The sequence below is a fragment of the Montipora capricornis genome, chromosome 9 (genome assembly GCF_036669925.1).
Source record: "Montipora capricornis isolate CH-2021 chromosome 9, ASM3666992v2, whole genome shotgun sequence".
Classification (NCBI taxonomy): Eukaryota; Metazoa; Cnidaria; class Anthozoa; order Scleractinia; family Acroporidae; genus Montipora; species Montipora capricornis.
In genome coordinates, this window is record NC_090891.1 from 35,416,087 (window position 1) to 35,437,242 (window position 21,156).

General features: G+C 38.0%; 2 protein-coding genes across 2 annotated transcripts; one reads left to right on the plus strand and one right to left on the minus strand.

Annotated features, from left to right (window-relative positions):
- Positions 1-5,064: 5,064 nt before the first annotated feature.
- Positions 5,065-21,130, minus strand: LOC138015088 (zinc finger protein 277-like). The gene is made up of 14 exons (XM_068862005.1): positions 21,093-21,130; positions 20,078-20,288; positions 18,608-18,693; positions 18,243-18,331; positions 17,734-17,825; positions 17,168-17,232; positions 16,585-16,630; positions 15,260-15,392; positions 13,979-14,061; positions 12,933-13,029; positions 11,695-11,737; positions 10,104-10,153; positions 6,046-6,170; positions 5,065-5,754 (listed from the first exon to the last, which is right to left on the minus strand). The coding sequence occupies exons 1-14, from the start codon at positions 21,103-21,105 to the stop codon at positions 5,619-5,621; spliced, it is 1,269 nt and encodes a 422-aa protein (XP_068718106.1). The 5' UTR covers positions 21,106-21,130; the 3' UTR covers positions 5,065-5,618.
- Positions 7,782-8,976, plus strand: LOC138015089 (trace amine-associated receptor 13c-like). The gene has a single exon (XM_068862006.1). It carries the CDS (start codon positions 7,918-7,920, stop codon positions 8,848-8,850), a length of 933 nt encoding a protein of 310 aa, XP_068718107.1. The 5' UTR covers positions 7,782-7,917; the 3' UTR covers positions 8,851-8,976.
- Positions 21,131-21,156: the final 26 nt, after the last annotated feature.

Sequence of the window (21,156 nt, forward strand, 5' to 3'; positions counted from 1 at the left end):
CTCGGGAAGGAGGGTTGTCTCGGGTAATCGAGACCATGTAGATAAGCCCTGAAAAGCCATATGCAACCCTACGGCGCATGTTCTCCCCCAGAGCCTTGGATCCAAGGCTCTGGTGACGAGAATGGAGTTATGGTGAGTTCACCTTGCTTTTAATGCCTTGTGACTGTAATCGAAGCTGTGTTTTTCCTCCAAGGGATATGGCGTCAACATCGTGTAAATGTCCATTTGTAAAATTGCGTTTGACATGGAAAATCTGTTTAAAAAGATATATAACTTTCCGACTAATCAACGATTTTACAAGGACGATTCCACGAAGCAGCTAATGCCGCTGATCTTCCCCAAATCATCTCCAACCAAAGGAGGAAAATGAGTGTTGGAACGCATTTATAAAGAGCGCAGACCCCACACGGTCACGAATAGTGTTGCTAATGCTGTACCGAGTTAGCCTCTATTTTGGCTCGTCACGAGGAAAGATTGCATCACGAGCCACAAGCAGGTCTTCTTTAGGAGGCTAGTACAGAGTCAACATTAAATTTGTTATTTTTCCACGTATAACCGAAGTGACGACCAACGCAGCTCACGTTAACGCCTCCAGGCGTCTTGTTCGTTGGTTGGTTGGAGATGATTTTGAGAAGATGCAGTAAGTAGGATCAGCGGCATTCATTTCCATATAAGGTCAAACGCAGGTATAATAACTGGTAGCCGAGATCCAGTGAACCAATGAGAAAGCTAGAATTGGATTATCCGAGGTTGAGAATTTCGGGTGGTAAAAAATATTCTTTGCACGGTAACTCTATCAGCAGTATTTTTTAATTTCAAATTTTGCGGAAGTATTTAACGACACAGATTTCCTCTTCGTTCATTTTGATTCAAACATTGTTCAATGTGTCATCGGTCTCAATAATTGTGTTTTCAATGACTCATTTAGGATTAGCGATTGGGAAAAATATATTTGACAACGCCTGGTGCCTACAAAGGATGTGAAGTAGGCTGCATATAAGTATGTTTCCTGAGATTTTCGGTCGTGATCAGTATCGAGATGCAGGTTGACCTGAGTGTTCAGAATTCGATCAATCTAACCACTTATATTTCTACCTTCGAAAGAGAAACAAACGATTCCCACGACGTAATTTGGCGCACCTTCAATGTTGTTATTAACATGCAGCATCAGTTTTCCTTTAACGGTTTTTCTGAACGCGATGCTAATAGTTGCCATAAAGAGAAGACCACGACTTCAGAGCAATGCGAACACCATGTTAGCCTGTTTAGCAGTAACAGACGTTTTAACCGGTGTCCTTTCGCAGCCCTCATTTGCGTTGTACAACATATTTTTGTTGCTTGGTACAAGTGATACTGCTGCTGCTGCTGTTGCCGTTCGAGCCTTTTTCCACAATTGCCTTACTGTGCTGTCTACTTGCTCCTGTCTCCATCTTATGGTGGTGGGTTTTGAGAGAGTGGTGGCAATCAAACTCCCCTTTTCGCTGCCCACACATTGTAACCATGCAGAACATAAAGTTGACGGTTTCATTTTGTTGGATTTTTTGTATCGCGTGCCTTTTAGCCAAAGAACATCTTTTTCAGCCGAATAACAGAATTCGCCTTTTGATTTGCGAAGTTGTTTTGGTTTTATGTGTTATTTTCGTCTCCCTCTCGTATTTTATTCTCTATTTTGAAACACGTCGGCAACAAAGGATGATAAAGAGTCAACAAATACCACAGGAACAGTCACAAAGGTTCCTTAATGAGAGAAAAACACTTAAGACAACTGTGTTAGTAGTAGGTGGAGTTGTGCTATGTTTAGTACCGGGGGTTTTTCATGCCATTCTTTTAGCCCTAGGAATAATTCCTCCAGAAGGAAATTTAGCAATTAGTGCGACTTTTATTATGCTTAACTCTCTTCTCAATCCATTGATTTATTGCTGGCGACAGAAAGAAATCAGGAAGTTTGTATTTAGAAGCCCGGCTAATGCAGTGTTTCCTGTGTCCTATTGATACAGTTCTTGTCGTAGTCAGGGCTAGTAGCACCTTACAGATATGATTTGTTACCATGCAGTTAATAAATGAAAGGCTTTTATAGAAATCGTATGCGTCAGTGGTAAAACAAATAGCGGTTCTCCGACCGGCGGGAACGTGCGCATCGAGCAGATCGCTCCGTATCTTGAGTCCAACCCTAATCTCTAATTTCTATGGGTGGACTAGGACCGGATGTTTCTTCGCGAAAAAGAGTACGGGGAACGGTGTGGAATTCGAGAGAAGACGAGCCTTTCTAACGATTTGGGTGAGGTGGGACAAAGGCCAAACCGGCCAATTTTATAGGCAAACATCTAGGAGTAAAGCAACCAGGACTCTCACGTTGGCATTATCATGGCCTAATTGCTATGCGCGTGGAGTCCCCAAGGATCCTAAAATTTTTTTTTCGACAGGAGAAATGGAAAGCTTTTCAAACGATTTTGTGGATGTGGAAACAGGGCAAAATGGCTCATTTTATGTGCAAACTTCTAAAAGCTAAAAGCTGCTAAACACTTAGGACTCTCTCGTTGGGATTATGGCTCAATTGCGATGCATCGTTTTTTCAAGAATACTGGAACGTTTTTACGCGAAAAAAAAAAAAAAGCAGGAAAACTGCGTGGTATTCGAGAAACGGCGAGCTTTTCAAACATGTTGGGGGAGGTGGGACCCAGGAAAAAATGGCCTATTTTATTTATCGCCTAAGCAACAAGGACTCTCACTTTGCAATTATGCCCTAATTGCTATGCATTATCTTTTCAAGGATCCTGGAAGGTTTTAACGCGAAGAACAGGATGAAAACTGGCAAGATTTCGAGAAAGGCAGAGCTTTTCAAAGGATTTGGCTGAGATAGAAACAAGTCAAAAATGGCCGTCTTTATAATCAAACACCTAGGATCTAAACAACTAGGACTCCAAGGGCGTAGCTAGGGGGGTCCTGGGGTGCCCGTGACCCTCCCCCCCCCCCTTTGTAAGCCTTTTTTTAAAGCAATATTCAGGTGGCGAAAACGCCACAATCTCGTGAGTACCCCCTGTTTGAAACCGTGTGACCCCCACTTTGAAAAATCTTGACTACGCTCTTGGACTGTGACTTTGATATTTGTTGATATTGCCTAATTGGTATGCATCGACTACTCAAGGACCCTAGAGTGTCTCCAACATTTGGTCCTTTTGATCTTACAAACACGAGGGAAGTTCTATCAATGAAAGGTTCTTTTCAAATAACTATTTTGTGATCAGTTAAGAGCTATTTCCGACTTTTCAATAAGTTCCTATGTCGGATCCGCGAAGGATGCCTTTTTCGCGTTCTTGTCATCTTTTCACCACAGCAACATGCAGTTCTCGTGTGCAATAAAAATCTCCTTCAATGGACAAATTTAAGCAATACGTTTTTCCTTCAAAGAGTGCTATTTACATTTCGAAATAAGCACTGAAAAAATAACTTGTTTAGCTGGTCTTTCCTTTGAGGAGTGCACCAGCTGAAAATTATCATTTTCTCAGTTTACATTTGAAATCGAACGTTCTGAAGAAACAAACCGCATTTGTAGGACATTTTTAGCTAACTATCGGGTGGAAAAAATACTCCTTGCACCGTGACTCTATCAGCAGTATTTTTTAATTTCAATTTTTGTGGAAGCATTTAACGACATGGATTTCCTCTTTCGTTCATTTTGATTCAAACATTGTTTAATGTGTCACCAGTCTCACTAATTGTTTTCAATTATCTTTTAGGAATGTTGAGGAGCTAATTACCGAGTGGGAAAAATATTCCTTGCACGGTGACTCTATCAGCAGTTTCTTTGTGTGGAGTATTTAACGTTAACGGATTGTTTCAAGTTCGTATTTAGGTGGCTGAACACAGTTTTTCCGCGGTCAAGGCCGGCGCGGATTTTTAAAAGCCAAACAAATATGGCAAGTATGGGCGAAAACTTTATTTTCCCTGTGGCAATGGTCTCGGAAATACGGTGTAAATTCGCTTCCGTTATGTGAATTTCATGGTGCTTTAGAAGTGAAAACCGAGCCAAAGGCTGAGCATGCGCATTCGCTCAAAAATGAGGGCAAAAGCTGTTGGCCGTTTCACCAAATTTCTCGCAAACCCGTCATTGAATTTTGCAGAAATTTGGAATTATGATAGTTCTGACTACAAAGGAGTCATCTATAAAAAAATATCAGAAATTTAACGGACAAAAATTTGGGAAAACGAAAAAACGTCTATCAGCGAATTATGAAAAATCCGTCTATTGAAAATTTATGATAACAGCTGTTAAAGTCGTTTTATTTCAATAAAGTAAGCAAATGCTGAAAAAAACAACTGCGTGAATTTTGCATAAACGAGGAATAATGTTTGCCTGTTTAGCAGCAACAGACGTTTTAACCGGTCTATTTTCGCATCCCTCATTTGTGTTGTACAAAATATTCAAGTTGTTGCTTGGTACAAGTAATGCTGCTGCTGCCGCAGTTTCGTTTTGTTAGATTTATAGTATCTCATGCACCTTAGCCAAAGAACATATTTTGCAGCCGAATATCACAAGTCGCTTTTTGATTTGTGGTATTGTCATAGTTCTATGTATTATTTTGGTCTCCCTTTAGTACCGGGGGCTTTTCATGCTGTTCTTCTAGGTTTAGCAATCGTTCTGGGATCCAGGAGGAACTTTATCGATTATATTAGCGCGACTTTCATTATGCTCAACTCTCTTCTCAATCCACTGATTTATTGCTGCCGACAGAAAGAAATTAGAAAGTTTGTATTTCGAAGCTCGACCAATACAGTGCGTCCCGTGTCCCACTGATACAGTTCTTGTCGTTGTCAATAGCACATTCAAGACATGGTGCAGTTGTTACCAGTTAATAAATGAAAGGCTTTTATAGAAATCGTATACGTCAGTGGTAAAACGAACAGCGGTTCTCCGACCGGCGGGAACGGGCGCATCGAGCAGATGGATCCGTATCTCGAGTCCAACCCTAAATCCTACATATCCATGGGAACCTAGGACCGGATGTTTCTTAGCCGAAAAAAAAAAAAGACACAGAACGGTGTAGAATTCGAGAGACGACAAGCTTTTGGCTAATGTGAGACCAAGGCAAAAACGGCCAATTTTATTGCAAAACCTCTGGGAGAAAACTTGATCTTGGACTGTGAAGTTGATATTTGTTAGGACGCGTTCGATTGACCGTATTCCGGAATAGGAATACATGGAATAGAAGTTAAAAATCCTTCGTTTTTACGAGGATTCACATTAATATTGTCAAACCTCTGCTAAAATGCTATTTTAAACATAGCTTTATTATCCTTGTTGCCGCAAAACGTCACACAGTGTTTTAAATCATCACTCCACGTATTCTTATTCCGGAATAGGGTCAATCGCACGCACCCTTATTATTGTTGATATTGTCTACGGTTTATCTTTGCTGAAGTCTTTGTTTACATTGCCTCATTAACATACGAGTTTGCTGATAGAAGGCATTATGTTATTCACAAATTGGCTTCAAACGGTAAAAGAACGTGTTAAACTTAGTAAAATGTCCAACTTTAAGCCTTTTGGCTTTGATAACGAACGAGTTATTAGCCATTAAAAACTGATAAATTCGTGGTGCATTTTTCTCCATTAATTCTCAGGTGTCATTTTGGTCAGCGTTTCTTATGTTGTCAGTTGCTTCCTCTTTCCTTTTATCATCATCATCATCTTCATCCTCATCGTCTTCTAAACTGCACAACAGTGTATCGTTTTCATAAGTTGGAAAAAAGTATCTGAAAACAGCAACCACAAACAACCAATGAGCACAACATGTAGCTTCCAAATCCGGTGTCCTAGCGAATGTGGAACTCCCCCCCCCCCCCCCACCCCTCGGTACAGATCCGTTGGCGGATTTGGATCCCCCATTACAGCTTATTGAACTGTTTATCATCAAGGTAGAGTGGGGAAACTGACCGATACCATATGGCATAAATCTTTGCGAAAAAGACCAGATCAGTTAATTTAGGAGGAAATGATTAAGTTGTTACGTACAGTGATGAAAGAAAAAAGAAAAAAAAACTCACTGCGGCTGATCCCACAAAGAGTTCTGATCGGGTAGAGTAAGGTGTTGTTCTTTCTTCATATGCTCAAGCACTGCCAGTCTTGAAGGGAAGTTCTCTTGACACTTGACACAGTTATTCTTGTACACCTGTGAGAAATAACATGCAAAGCACACGCGTCTAACTTAGTCTCAATTGGACGGTCCATTCACAACGATACTTAAAAACCGCCCGACGATGGCTACAAAATACATCTGCTTTTAACGACAACAATTTTTATTCATCCATATTTGACGAAAACAGTTGTTTACAAAACGGGAGGGAGGGAGAAAGCTAATGAAGTCACAGAAGATGATAATTTAATAACAGCTCATATACCATGATAGCTCAGCCAATCAAAACTTTAGAATTGTATTATCCAATGATCTATCTTTTAATAAGTAACAATTATTCCATGAGCGCGCATTGGATATGAGATGGTAAATAGCCAAAACCAGTCTCATATCTAATAAGCGCGAATGGAATAAATGTTTTACTAAATTTTCATTAAATTCTGAACGATTGGACTCATTAGAAATAAAGGCCATATTTTATTGAATTATTCGGTTTTTCTTCTATATTAGGTCATAAAATATATGAGCTGATAACCGAGAGAAACTAAAGTGTGAGATAATATAAACGTGAAACACTTGCTTAAAACATTTCAAACGCCACGCAAAATCACTGAGCCACTTCAACTGACCAACGCCACGTTCACTACAGAGTTTATAGTCCTCATTGAGGTGATCTTCCAAAAAATTAACTTCAACCAACTCGACCCTTTTTTCACTCGCTTGATTCTGCTATCAAACAACTCGACCCTTTATTGACTCGCTTGATTCTGCTATCAAACAACTCGACTCTTTTTTCACTCGCTTGATTCTGCTATCAAACAACTCGACCCTTTATTGATTCGCTTGATTCTGCTATTTAACAATAAGATTATGAGCTCGAGATGTTAATGGGGTGATAGTTGATGAGGCCGAAGGAAAATGCTGTTTTTTTTAATTTCTTTATTGAAACAGATTTTCTTGACACACGCTCATATTTCCTACCAACCAATCAAAACGTGTGTCTGACAATACATAACCAATCAAAATTCGTGTGATGTCACAGCCGTGTTCCATACTCTCATCTAAACACAGTTATTGACCAATGAGGGGGCGCGTACTATCCTAATTATTTTATAATAGCGAATAGCATACAAAGGCAAGTCACCAAGAAGGCTGGTTTCTACACCCTGCTTTGTAAAAGACTTAACAACCAAAAATCCTTCGATTCGCTTTGACGAAGGGTAAACGCACGAAACGTCAACTTTTTCATGCCCTGCGATGGCCAATTTATTACAATCAACGCATGTAATTCAAACAAATTTCCGTGCATTCAATACTGTTTAACTTCGATCACTTTAATTGTAACCACTGCTCATAGGCTAAAATTACATTCCCCGTTAAGTCTGACGTCAGTTTCAAGGAATTAACTACTTAACGCGTTTGATGAGTCTTTTTATGATTCTTGAAGTTGCAAAATGTAGATAAAAAATTGCTTTTCATCTCAAGTTACAATTACTGATATATTGATTACTTTTTCATAGGCTACTTGAATCAGCGATATAAGCTCCTAAATTTCTCAGTGGAATAACATCTTTTAAAAGCACACTTAATTAACATTTCATTTAGCGGCTTTTTTCGTAAAGATTCGACACGTGTCGAGTGGGAAAATATTACAAAAAAACACTTGTTTCCTTCATGTGCGAAGAATAAAATGATTAAAGTCTTCAGTCTTATTGACTAATTGCTAAAGAATCATAAAAGAAACCGTGATGACACCAACATATTTCACTTCTTTCTCTTCAAGATGGTAAACATCTCTGCTTCGAATTTCACAATCATAGGCGACAAGACTTCTACTTCTCCGATAACTGGCACGTCACTCGATACATCAGAACTTATTTTGTACATCATCGTCGCCACCACAAACTGCGTGTCTTGTCCTTTCACAGTGCTACTGAACATCTCGGTGATAATTGCCATAAAAAGAAGACCCACACTACAGACCAATGCGAACTTCATTTTAGCCTGTTTAGCAGTGACTGACGCATTAACAGGTCTGGTAGCCCAGCCCTTTTGTGCTGTATACAGCATATTAAGGGCACTTAATGTCGACAATCGCACTTCCTTCTTGGGTTTCCGATTTGCCATGAGCATTCTGGTTCCTTCTTCCCTTCTTCATCTTGTGATGGTTGTTTTCGAAAGACTGGTGGCAATCAAATTTCCATTTCGCTACCCGTACGTTGTAAAAACGCGAAACATTAAGTTTGTTGTACTTTTCAGTTGGGTGTACGGTATAGTATACGGTATGGTGTTGCAGCTTGGTGATAACACAACTACGTTGCACTTTCTCTGGCTTTCTCACCTTCCTGTTTTGACTTTTGTTTTCATATTCTTTTCATATGTTACCTTGTATTTTGAAACACGAAGACACCAGCGGAACATTAAAACACAACAGCTACCGCAAGGAGAAGTGGAAAGATTCCTTAAAGACAACCGAGCGCTTAAGACAACTGTGTATGTAGTCGGTTCAATTAGTTTGTGTTTGGTACCCGTGGGTATTTACAGCGTATTTAGGGGTTTCGGAATCCATCTAGTTGTGGAAACATACCGAGAAATGATACGGACTTTTCTAATGCTTAACTCGTTTCTTAATCCATTGATTTACTGCTGGAGACAAAGAGAACTGAGGAGGTATCTGTTAAGATGCTCATTCCAAGGAGTAAATCCCTTCAATTGACAATTGCTCAAAGAAACAGGATTCTTGAATCATTTCATTGTCAAGATTGAAGCATTCATTCTCCTAACCAGGTCATAGCAATTTGGTGTTATATCAAGATCACACCTCTTAAACTGATTATCTTCATTCAATACCTGTCTGACTGACATTTCATTAAAATTGTGAGGAGAATTTACATGCTGATCAATCCTGGCTGTCAATGGGTTAAAGGGGCTCTGTCACGAAATTTCATAGCCAAACATTCAGCGGCGGTGAACTGGCAACCAAATTAATCGAAACGTAAAAAATAACTACTTAAAACACTGAGGGAAGTTTTGAATAAATCAGCAGATGCAAAAGGCGGTAGTGTTTTGTTAGAAGTTGTGATGTCATTGTGACGTAACCACGTGACCCCAGTTTAAATAGGGGCGTATCTACCAAAAAGTGCTCAGTACACCTATAGTAGTTTCGAGTTCAATTAGGAGTTTTCAAGTTACATTTATCAAATAGTTTCAAACGGTGTCAGAGTTTAGTAAGAAGCGATATTAAAGAGTTAGGTATCCAAGTATTCTCGGATCGTTAGTCTACAGATGGGATACCCGCGGCACAACCGTAGGCATGGACAAAATTGAAGAAAATTAAAATGAATTGCAATTGTGTTCAGCCTAACAGTTTTCCAAAGTTTTTCTCCGTTGTTCGTAAAAGGAATTCAAGGTTAACGTTAAGTTGCGAGGCGAGTAGGAGTGACACACAGCCCCTTTAAATACCGAAGAGCTCGGTCAACCAAAGATAATTGACAACCCGCTACCGGTCCCTGAGAATTGCCTACTCTTGCAAATGTTGACAGCCAAAAGGGAGAGTCACAACCTGGTAACCTCACGTGATTCAAGGCAACGAACTTGAAGCAACTACGCACGCGCAAAGAAAACTACAACTCGTGCTATGAACCAATGAAAGAAACAATAAAAAGCTCTTAAAAATCATCGCTCCGATAAAATAACTAAACAATAAAAAGTAAATAAAGAAAATGAAACAAAGGGAAACTGGTCAATACACAGCTTTGCTCGCAAAGACCTTAAATTAACTCCAGCTTCAATGCCATGGTCATTCCTAAAAGCCGTTTAGAGGGAGAATCTTCAATCGCTCTGGGTACTTGTTGTACATTTTTACTGGATCGAAGATCGATCTGTTCTCAGTTCCATATCAAATCTTACTGATAACCGCCACCATTTGAAGGCATCACATAAATCTGAAATGTATAGATTTAGACCTACCTGTCTTCTGATGTAGTTCACAATTTTTACTTGGTGGTAGAAATCCAGCCCTATATCATTGTTCAAACAACAAATGTTAACTGATAATTGATTGTACCAAAAGCCGTTGGAAATTTTCCTTTGTGGTATAATGTAAAAAGAAAAACCGTACAAGACAAAAAGTCTTTTGACTGAGTAAGTGATGCAAAACGTAAAAAAGAGAAATGGGTCATTTTTGAACACATAAATTCAGTGAAAAAGCTTTTATCGGCATAGGTGTTATTCACGATAGCCGCCATGTTAGTTTTCAAATTGTCATGCAAATTAGCCATGTGTTATGCTGGGGGGCAAACATTGGAAAAAAAGGCAAATTGCGGAAAACCGGCTCGTCGAAATATTGAATAACATTGCTAAAAGTACATTTTAGAATTCAGAATTACCTAAGTACCTTTTATACTAATTTTATATCTTTTGATTACCTTTGCCATTTTGACTTTTACTTCGTTATCTTCGTTATCATTTTTCACTAAAAAAACATCGAAGTAACTTGTGTAAGCATTCTATTTTACTACTTAGATGATAAACATTCAATGAACGTGAAACGAATCATCTGTGTGGCTAAGGTGTTCGTTATAACCTCTCGAACTTGTGTTGTTTGCCCCCTCAGAAGTGTGTAGCTAATTTGCATGATAAAGGCAAATCCAACATGGCGGCCATCGTGAATAAGGCAGCCTCCAGCTTATGGGCGAGTTCTGATGACGTCGTTAACATACGAATTGCATACAGAAATCGACAGAAGGCATCGTGTTATAAAAAAGAAAATTACTTCAAAAGTTACAAGAACTTGTAAATCTTGGTTGTGTCGGCAAATTTCAGCTTTTTGGCCTCAATAATAGGCGAGATATTGGCCAACAAGAAACTGACAACTTATCAGGAGGCAAACTGAACAGCATACATTACTTGTCCCCTTCATTAAAGCAATATTACTGAATGATTGCTGGGTGTATCTTGCTTAAGTTATCAGAGATAAGTAATTACGAAATGTTCTTTCAATATTAAATGTTTTCCCTTGGCTGACCAATTACATGCTAATGAGGCAACTCGCCTGTAGGCCTACAATCCAAGCTAAAATAGACTGTTCACAGTCCCCTAATTTTATCGTTTGATCGGCGGGTGGGTGGGAGGAGTGGAGGGGTAAAAAAAGTCTCGGGACACCTTCAAAATGCGCGAAAAAAACCCTTCAATTATAGCTGTACCTCATATTTTATAATAAAATAATTCTTCTCCTAGCGGCCTCTCAACTGCTCCTCACCACCGAAGCAATGTTGAAATCAACTGTAGCTTTTCAGAATGTTTTCAGGTTTCAGATCAACACCGTGAGGAGCGGGATGGGAGGGAGGGGGGAAGGGAGAGAAGGTTGCTCGCATGCGTTGCCTTTGAAACCGCTGGTGCAGGATTGTGGTTTTTACTAGCGACACAATCGTAAGCAAGAACAATAAACACTGATGTATTGACCTGTCGTTAATAGGGGACACTTGTCCTAACAAAAGTTGCCATTGTGCGTAGCAGTTTAGCCACGTAGCCACAAATTACAAGCAATCAATAAACTCACCCAGAGAGCGTTTGGTGGCTAAAAAATCAAACGAATGTTCATCCTGCAACAACAACAAAAATGCTGAAGTTTTCATGATTATTCTGAACACCAAAAAAAAACAAGCTGTTTTCCAGTAGAGGCAAGTGAAGTGGGTTTAAAATGGTGGGGCAAAATCTTGTGCAGGCAGGCGCGTAGCGTGGTCATTTTTTCAAGTACGCACAAGTACATATGATCTAGAAACCTAAGTAAACTGAGCGAAAAAAATTGCGTTCTTTATTTCTTGTCGAAATAGTTGTGTGAATACAAGCAAAGAACAAAGCGTCTTGCCCTGAGCAAACTTGGTGCAAACAAAACATTGTTTTGGTTGTGTTAGCGTGACTGGAATTGTCAAGAACGTTCTCGGAACATCGCTCCTTTGTCAAGAACGTTCTTGGAACGTCGCTCCTTCGCAACCTCGCCTTTTTGTTGCACGCTGGCCAAACAACACTGCATTGTTAGTGCAAAAAAAGTACAATGCAAAACTAAGTTAGAAAATGGTATAGCTTTTATTTTAGTTTTTAGAATTTAATCAAAGTGGTGCTTTCATCACGAAATCTTGGTTGCGTACAAGTAAAGTGTTAAGGATAGAAACAACTGCTAAAAATTTCAAAATTTTCTGGTCACTTCAAGTACGCACGTGCGTATATGCGTATAGGACGCTACGCGCATGGCAGGGAGAGAAAAGGATGGACAGAGTGACAAGGGGACGGAAAACATGTGATATTCAGATTACCCATTCCTTTGGGAGCTTTCCCGTTTTCGCAAGGAACATACAGACGCTATGTAAATTAAGGCAGGACAGAATGTATACAGCTTACTCTGAATGCACATAATAAGAATTCCTTTGGGCTAACAATTTAGGCTAACACTTTGAGTGACGGTCAGCAACCCACCAACCGTGTGCAAAGTCGTGTATAGGAGTATACAAGGGAAAAGAGTAAGTCAGGATTATTTCTTCATGATACTTAATACATTACTGGGGGATACACGAAGTACCTAGCGATCAAGGACTTATTGTGTTTGGTGGTAACCAGGCCTCAGCTGGTTCAGCATGCGCCTGGGAAATGGAATTAAATTATTGATGAGGGATGTTCTAAATGTTCCTCTCAAAGGTATTTTTGCTTCACTGAAAATAGACAATCCAGACGAGTACTACTGCGGTTTGAATTGCTTTGCTTTAGGGGTGGGGAGGATGAGGTTAGTATAAAATACTGTACCTTTATGTGCTGAAGAGCTTGATTTGTAGAAGTATAAGATTCATCACAAAACAGACAAACTGTTGGTGGCAAATCACCTTTCCAGTCATCCCAGTCTCTGAGAATGCACACAGCAAAGAAATTAAAATACTTGTAATAAAGATTAAAGAAAATAATAGACGTTGTATTTGCATGGGTCATTAATGATAAAAAATAATGATGGCGATCTACAATATTTTGTATGTGTATTTCCAGCACACAGCAAACTTTTTTGACTTACAAATGTACGTGTACACTTTTTTCCCAATACACCAAACTCAAAATTTCCAAGAGGCAAGACATTTTGCCCTTGTTCTTATTTCAATAGACTTAATGCACTTGTATATTTTGTTTTCCCAATACAGATCATGTGATAATACTCAGGAGATTAGATCCCTTGTCTTGTTTATTTAAAAGAGTGCATGCACTCTTTTTAATGAAACAAAACAAATGACCAAATGTCCTGAGTATCGTCATATGATCTGAATTAGGAAAACAAAATATACAAGCGCATTAAGTCTATTGAAATAAGAACAAGGGCAAAATGTCTTGCCTCTTGGAAATTTTTCAGAACACATTTAAGCGTCTTTATTAATCAAAATTTGCCTGATGCAAAAACTAAACCAGTTCATCCACTGTTGTTTAACACAAACCAAGCAGCATTTTCTCAGTGTACATGGGCCATGATGTTGCGTTACCGATATTGCAACAGACTGGACTCTACTTTACGGCCATTAAGCTCACATGATTTTACAGTAACACATGTTTTTTGGGTATTCGTAATGTATGGTTTACTAGGGTGTTTTTAAGGGCCTTTTTCAAATTGCAAGTGTGTATTTTTGTGACTTTAAATCTATGTACCTGACAAGGCTGGACAAGGTACCTAAGTAATTTTGATTTCGTTATCCTATATCTGGCGTTTTAGTTAGAAAGGGATTTGTTTTCAATAAATTCCTGAAAATCCAAGCATTGTTGACTGATTGGTTCATTGACCCATCGGGGTCCACATGAAACAATGGTTTTCTTACTCTTCATCTGCATTGTGATAATGTCTTGTTTCTTCATCTTCTTCCATTTCGTTTTGTATGTCTTCCCATGTTTTCCCTAATTCCTGTCCATTGAAAACATTAACAAAAACCAGTTGCACTTCATTTTCCAATTAAATTTAAGAAAAGGAAAAAAAGAAAAACGTTTCGCTTGCATCATATTTTAAACCAAGGATTAAAAGTTACACCCTTTGAATGGAACAGAAATATCTCAGAGATATAAATAAATGACTCATTAATAATTTTGGAGGATATTCCCTATCCTATGAAAAGGCCATAGTTTTCAGGCATCTGAATTATATAAATGTATTGTGCAACACAGGTTTTCTTGTAAAGTGAGAGTTAGGACAATGTGCAAGCCATGGGAACCATGACTGCAAGTAATGCGAGCCATGGCTGCAAGTAATGCGAGCCATGACTGCAAGTAATGCAAGCCATGGCTGCAAGTAATGCGAGCCATGACTGCAAGTAATGCGAGCCATGGCTGCAAGTAATGCGAGCCATGGCTGCAAGTAATGCGAGCCACTACTGCAAGTAATGCGAGCCATGTCTGCAAGTAATGCGAGCCATGGCTGCAAGTAATGCGAGCCATGACTGCAAGTAATGCGAGCCATGGCTGCAAGTAATGCGAGCCATGACTGCAAGTAATGCAAGCCATGGCTGCAAGTAATGCGAGCCATGGCTGCAAGTAATGCGAGCCATGACTGCAAGTAATGCGAGCCATGGCTGCAAGTTATGCGAGCCATGACTGCAAGCCATGCGAGTCAACACGCGAGTCACACAGTTATGAAAAGCTAACCGTTTTAAAATGGGTGCTTAGACTTAATAACAGTTTATCAGCGCTATTTGAAATAGGCGCTTAGACTTAAATGCGAAATTCGCATGGCTTGCTGGCTCGCAGATTGTCCAGCCCTGTAAAGTGACCTCTAACTGAAATCTGCTTATTGCTGAATGCAGAAAGAAGTCCACAAAATGATGTAAATCCTACTTTCTAGTACTGCCTAAAAGAATTGCTTTTCTTTGTCCCCAGCAGTTCTAGTTTCTGGCAGCCACATCATTTCGCTGACAATTCATGTAATTTTTTTTGGCTGATGGTGTGCTGGATGAAAAGCCAGTCAGCAAAAAAAACCCACACAATTATTGAAATTTGAGCAGTGTTTTCACCTCAACCCTTGCATTAAAATGATATAACAAAACCATATAGCTCATAAATGTAAAGCAGTATCCCATTCCTCTGGAAACTAAAATCAACTTAAATCTTACCAGATAATTTATAACATAAAATCTATCATATTGTTTATTCTTTGGATTGATTTTCTTGTGTTGCTTTTTCCTCATATGATCCTTGAGTGCCGTTCTGTCTTTGAATAACTTCTCACAAAACAAACACTGTAGGCTGCAACAAATTCAAGAAAACTACAGTTAACAAAGCATGCACCTGAAGCAAAAGCAACCATTAGCAAAATCCTTAACTTTCTTGAAACTTATGTTTGATGACATTGAAACATTTTTGTCAAGTGTTTCTTTTAGTCTGTAATATTAACGTGCACTTCAGAGGGAGATGTTAGCAAACATTCACTGTTTTTGTATTATGCAACAAAAAAGTGACAAATAAGTCATCTAAAACTTAATTAACCAATGCGGCATTTGGGCCACAAAGTGTGCTCTCAAAACCAATGTGCATGGTGTGTTGGATTTTGTTGCAGCATTGTTCATGGCATGTTGAGCAGTTTGCTCAGGAGTCAGTTTTGGGTTTGGTTCATTAGCCTCTTCCGGCACCCTAACCTCCCCCTTTCCACTAATTTTCTGCGTGTGACAGGTGTCCCCTGTCCCCTCCCCCCACCCTTCCACATTAGAGCTCATGGTTGGGTTACCAGGATTTACCACCCTCGGAGGCAGTCTCCATCTCACAGCTGGCTGTCATTAGTGATCCTATCCCTAACCCTCTACATTGCAACACAGTTAGGCGCAGATCAACTCAAAACTTTAACATCCCCCCCCCCCCCTTCCCAGGCAAAGTTTCTGAACTTTTGAAGATAAGATCGTTCAAATTCCCGCCCCCTCGGGCCAAAATGGTGTTCAAATGCCCTACCCTATCATTGGATTTGTTTGTCATACCCTACTGAAGAACAGTCGTCGTTGGCTCCTGTCGTCTTTAATAAAGACCTTTTGAAGACCTTTTTTTGTGAGCCAATCGTTCACAAATGCTACATTTCTTCCTTTTAACTCTTCTATCCCGTCCAAACACGTGTTTTATAGATGTTAGCGACTTCGGCGCCCGAAAAAAAAAATCATTATTTTGAAACCTTACACTTCCGGTTCAATTTTCCCCACCCCCCAGGCACAGAGGACTATAATAATAATAATAATAATAATAATAATAATAATAATGATAATAATAATAATAATAATAATAATAATAATAATAATAATAATAATAATTTATAATTATTACTGTATTATTTTTGCCACTTGCCTAACCTTACCCCTATGATTGCTATGTAGTAGTAGATCCTTAATTTGCTTTTCACTAAATTATGCTATTTCTTTATAAACTTTCTATGCAGAATCTCCTAACAACGGCTTACCTGTTTAATTTCTCTTCCAAAAGATCAAGAAACTCACTCACATTCACTGACAAAAAAAATCAATTATTTTTTTCTTTTACATTCATGTACAAATTTAATGATAATTAACTTTAAAACATGAAACATGTACATCATAGCCCTTTTTTTTTTCACTTCAGAGTTTTGCACTCAGTCAATAAATTAAAACCCTTTCACTCCTATAAGGGCCACCGAGACTTCTAGATTTTACTCTGCCTAATGCCAGATGATTTTACTTGTCAATGGGGGAACCCCACAGGAGTGAAAGGTTTAATAAGGTGGAAAATGTGAGTCATGATTTACAGAACTCAAAATTGGTTTGTCTAAGGCAGTAACTTATTCTTTACATTCGACAATAGACTATTAATAATAGCGATATTTCTTTTTTAGAAACACTGATGTCACATTTCTTTTGATATTCAAATTTGCATACCATAGAACAAGAAAGAAGAAATCATTGTTTCAACTGCCAATTAGGTTCTGTTTACTATATTAATAACAATGGGTGACATCATGAGAAACATTGCTATAGTCTAATAGTTATTTTACTTGTAGATGATTATACCTAAATTATCAGGAAGCCCCACGTTAAATCCATGAGATGCAGTCATATGTGAAAACAGAGATGTTCTGTGAAGGTTGAAAAGGGAAAAAACATGGTTAGTACAACAAGAGTCTCACTGGGCCAAGCCCTTACTTATGTTTATCAACCTGGACATCATCTCTACTGTCCATTCTGAATACTAGATAAGAAAAATGAGAATTAACAAATTAATTTATAATCACATTCTTCGAAAATTAGAATCGTGAATGGAGTAACACAAAACTTGATTTGTGATTTCATTTGTTTCTTCAATAGACCTTTTCGGCTTGTACATTTTGTTTTCCCAATACAGATCATGTGATAATACTCAGGAGGTTTGGTCTTTTGTTTTGCTCATTAAAATGAGGGCATGCACGCATGAATATGCCTGCATGCACTCTTTTTAATGAACAAAACAAAGGACCAAGCCTCCTAAGTATTATCACATGATCTGTATTGGGAAAACAAAATGTACAAGCCGAAAAGGTCTATTGACACAATGCCATTGAAGAAACTAATAATTCTGGACTATTAATGTTTTCACTGACCTATTGCCCTCAAAATGCTGTTTGCAAAAGAGACATGTTCTTGAGAAATGTGTATCTGATCTCTCGCAGTGCTGACGCTCCAAGACATCTTCCTGTTTTCAAGAATGTTTTAAGTACGTGTTGGAAAAACAATAAAAATTTCTATCATATTCTTTTATGTTAGTCCTGAAAAATAGAGCTCTATGAAAGGTGGGGTAATTATACTATTTCTTATAAATAGGGACACAAATATAAGGCCCAACACCCTTTAAGGTGGTTGGCTGGTACTGAATTTGCCTGATTTGCAATGCTCAGATTTTACTAGGAGTGTAAAAGAATATCTTTTGTCGCTACACTGCATTTGCCAATTAAAAACCTGTTAGACAAAAATAGCAATGAAATGTTACAAAAACATTAAAGGAAATACACTGTGCCGAGTGAGGGTATAGTTATTAAGATTTGGCAAGTAAGACAGCAAGCTGTTTACATAAAAATAAATAGGTTATTCAATAAAAAAAGGCAATTATTACAAGTCTTTCACGCTGCAGCTCCTCTCTTAAAGATCTCTCTTCTGGAAGTGAGTCACACAGGAGAAAATACTGAATCTTGGGACCAATATCTGTCACAAAGACACAACACAGTAGATGGAATAAATTGTTGCAAGGATATGTATCAAAAAAAGCTACAGGGGTGTATGAGTAATTCACCTTATAAGTGCAAGATTTGTTGCCCAGTTTGCATGCATAGATTTGGATATTATTATTAATATGTAAAGTATCCTGCATAGGCAATGTTGTGTAGGACACAACATCCAATCATTATAGTTACACATACACCTAAGCCTTATTAAAAGCTAGTATTTCAAAAGGCAAAGAGCTCCTTTGCAACAGCTTACCTCCTGGTTTAGAATTGATATTAATAACAGGACAAAATTCTTCAATGGGTTTTTCCTTCAATCTTTTTTTCCAGTAACATAAATATCTACAGTACAAACAAAACAATAGAATCTGGTGTAATAATAACACTAAGAACAAAACTCTATAAGGGTATATAAAAAGGAAAACTTACAGTAAAATAAATGAAATAATGTCAAATAATGTGCTAAATCAATTAGAACCATTGACATATTTTTCGATAACCTGATGCTATCGTTATCTCACGACATAATTCAAAAGTGTGGAAGGAGTACTCATCTTCGACCTGTGTTCTACCTGTGTACTAAATTGACTTTTAAACAAAATTAAATACAGAAGTTAGATACAGATCTGGAAAAATTCTCTATGCCATTAGTACCGTAATCTGGTAAAGGCATATTAGACAATACTTAATGTCCTCTCTTCCTTAGCATTTTTAGCCTTCTGAAAAGCTCTGGAACAGGACGCCATGTCCTCTTCGGTTAGTAGAAGAAAAGTTCAAAACACGTGTGAGATTTGATTTTCTTGCATACTAATTTATACCTAAAATGTTTTTCTCGTATGCAAATTTCCAACATTCATGAAAGCATAATTGTTATGAAATCTATTGACACACGCTTTTTCAGGAATGTTTTTGAAGCCGTTCAAAAAACTCGCAGCACATGTTTTATCAGGTCTAAAACCACTCGGCTGCGCCTCATGGTTTTAAACCCAATAAAACACTCCTGCTCGTTTTTTAAACATTACATAAACCCTTGCAATTAAAACTATTCAAATTCCCATGAAATTTGAAGCGACACGAGGAGATTTCTAATATCCAATTTTCAGACTTCATCTAGTTGTTTTTTTTGAGTGAATGATATTGATAAAATGACTTAAAATAGTTTAAATTTTTTTAAATCTGCTGCTTTGTAGCGGAGTTTTAGAGGTTCAAATTTGGCAAAAAATCCCATATACTCACTGTAATTTTAGCTGCATTTGCCCCCAAACCAGTATGGCATTTCAGAAACCATGGAAAGGTCTCTTGTACCCAAAGTTAGGGTACAGATTAAAAAATGGTATGACTCTGAACCAGTAAGTTCTAGACAAACCAGGAGCTTTCACATTTGTTGGCTTCAGAAAGTAACTACACATTTTCATGCTCGAAACAGGAGGCAAAGATGTTCAAGAAAATATTTTAGCGTTACAAACAAAAACTGCAAAAATGTTTTACACAACTATCACTTTACTGACTCTTCTTTTATTAATAATTTTACTGTATCCAAAAAAAAGCAAACAATGATAAATTATAACAATAATAATAATAATAATAATAATAATCATTATTATTATTATTATTATACTACTACTACTACTAATAATAATAATAATAATAACAATAATTATTATTATTATTATTCTTTTTATTATTTTAATTATTATAACTGTTCCATGATACATGGACAATGTACCTCCTCAAGTCACAAACTTGCGCTACATCTCCAATGACAAGCTGATGTTCCACTAAAAGATGATGCAGCACCGCATCATTCTTTCCTTGAGTGTTTGGAAATTCTCTCTCACAGAAAATGCAAGGAACAAGAAGCTCTGAGGCAGGAAGTTCCCTTATTAAAGGCAGTTCTGGAAATGCCAACACTTCAAAAGCATTACGCTCAAGAGCCCCTTTGCAGATAAAAAACAATGGAAAAACAATGATATAATTATGCGTGTGCACGGGCATGTCCTTGTGTGTGTGTGTGCCTGTGTTTATGTATATACATACGTTCAATTTTACTTATCATTTATTTACTTACTTTCATTCATGTCCTTGTGTGTGTGTGTACGTGTGTTTATGTATATACATACGTTCAATTTTACTTATTATTTATTTACGTACTTTCATTCTGTGATTGCACTCACGTGATACGACGGCCATGTTGGTGCCAAAACAATAGAAAAATGTAGCTTTGCATAATAATAGAATCAAATTCCCAAAAGACTTTTTCGCTGTTGTTCTTTCCACCAACATGGCTGTCGTGACGTCAGGAGCAATCAAAGAAACATGCGACCGGAGACAGCGCGTCACCAACGACTTGTTCCCTCAAAATTTCATGAAAATTACATGACGGGTGGCTTACATCACACTTAACTAAGAAAAACGAAGAAAAACAAACATTTTATAAAAGCTAACCATTCTTGAACAAGTTCTTAGGCTTAAACAAACCCACAAATGGTCAACTTTGCATGCATTGGAACGTTTTGCTTCGTTGATTTTGGCTTGGGCGACGGGATGTCTCTAGTCGCTTCTATCAAAGAATACGAGTGTTAATTTAATTTAGTTTTTGAACAAGCAAAGGAGATTTGTTTTTGTACTCTTTCATAAATCATCCTAATGGCCTTATTATTCCTTTCTCATTATTCTGTTGAACTTGTCAAAACTGTCATTAAATTGCAATAAAGATGAAGATATTCCTTACAAAAACTCACCGCCGTCCGCCATGTTTCGAACCCCTTTAGAAGGTAGACAGTTTGGTTCATCATACACAAGCGA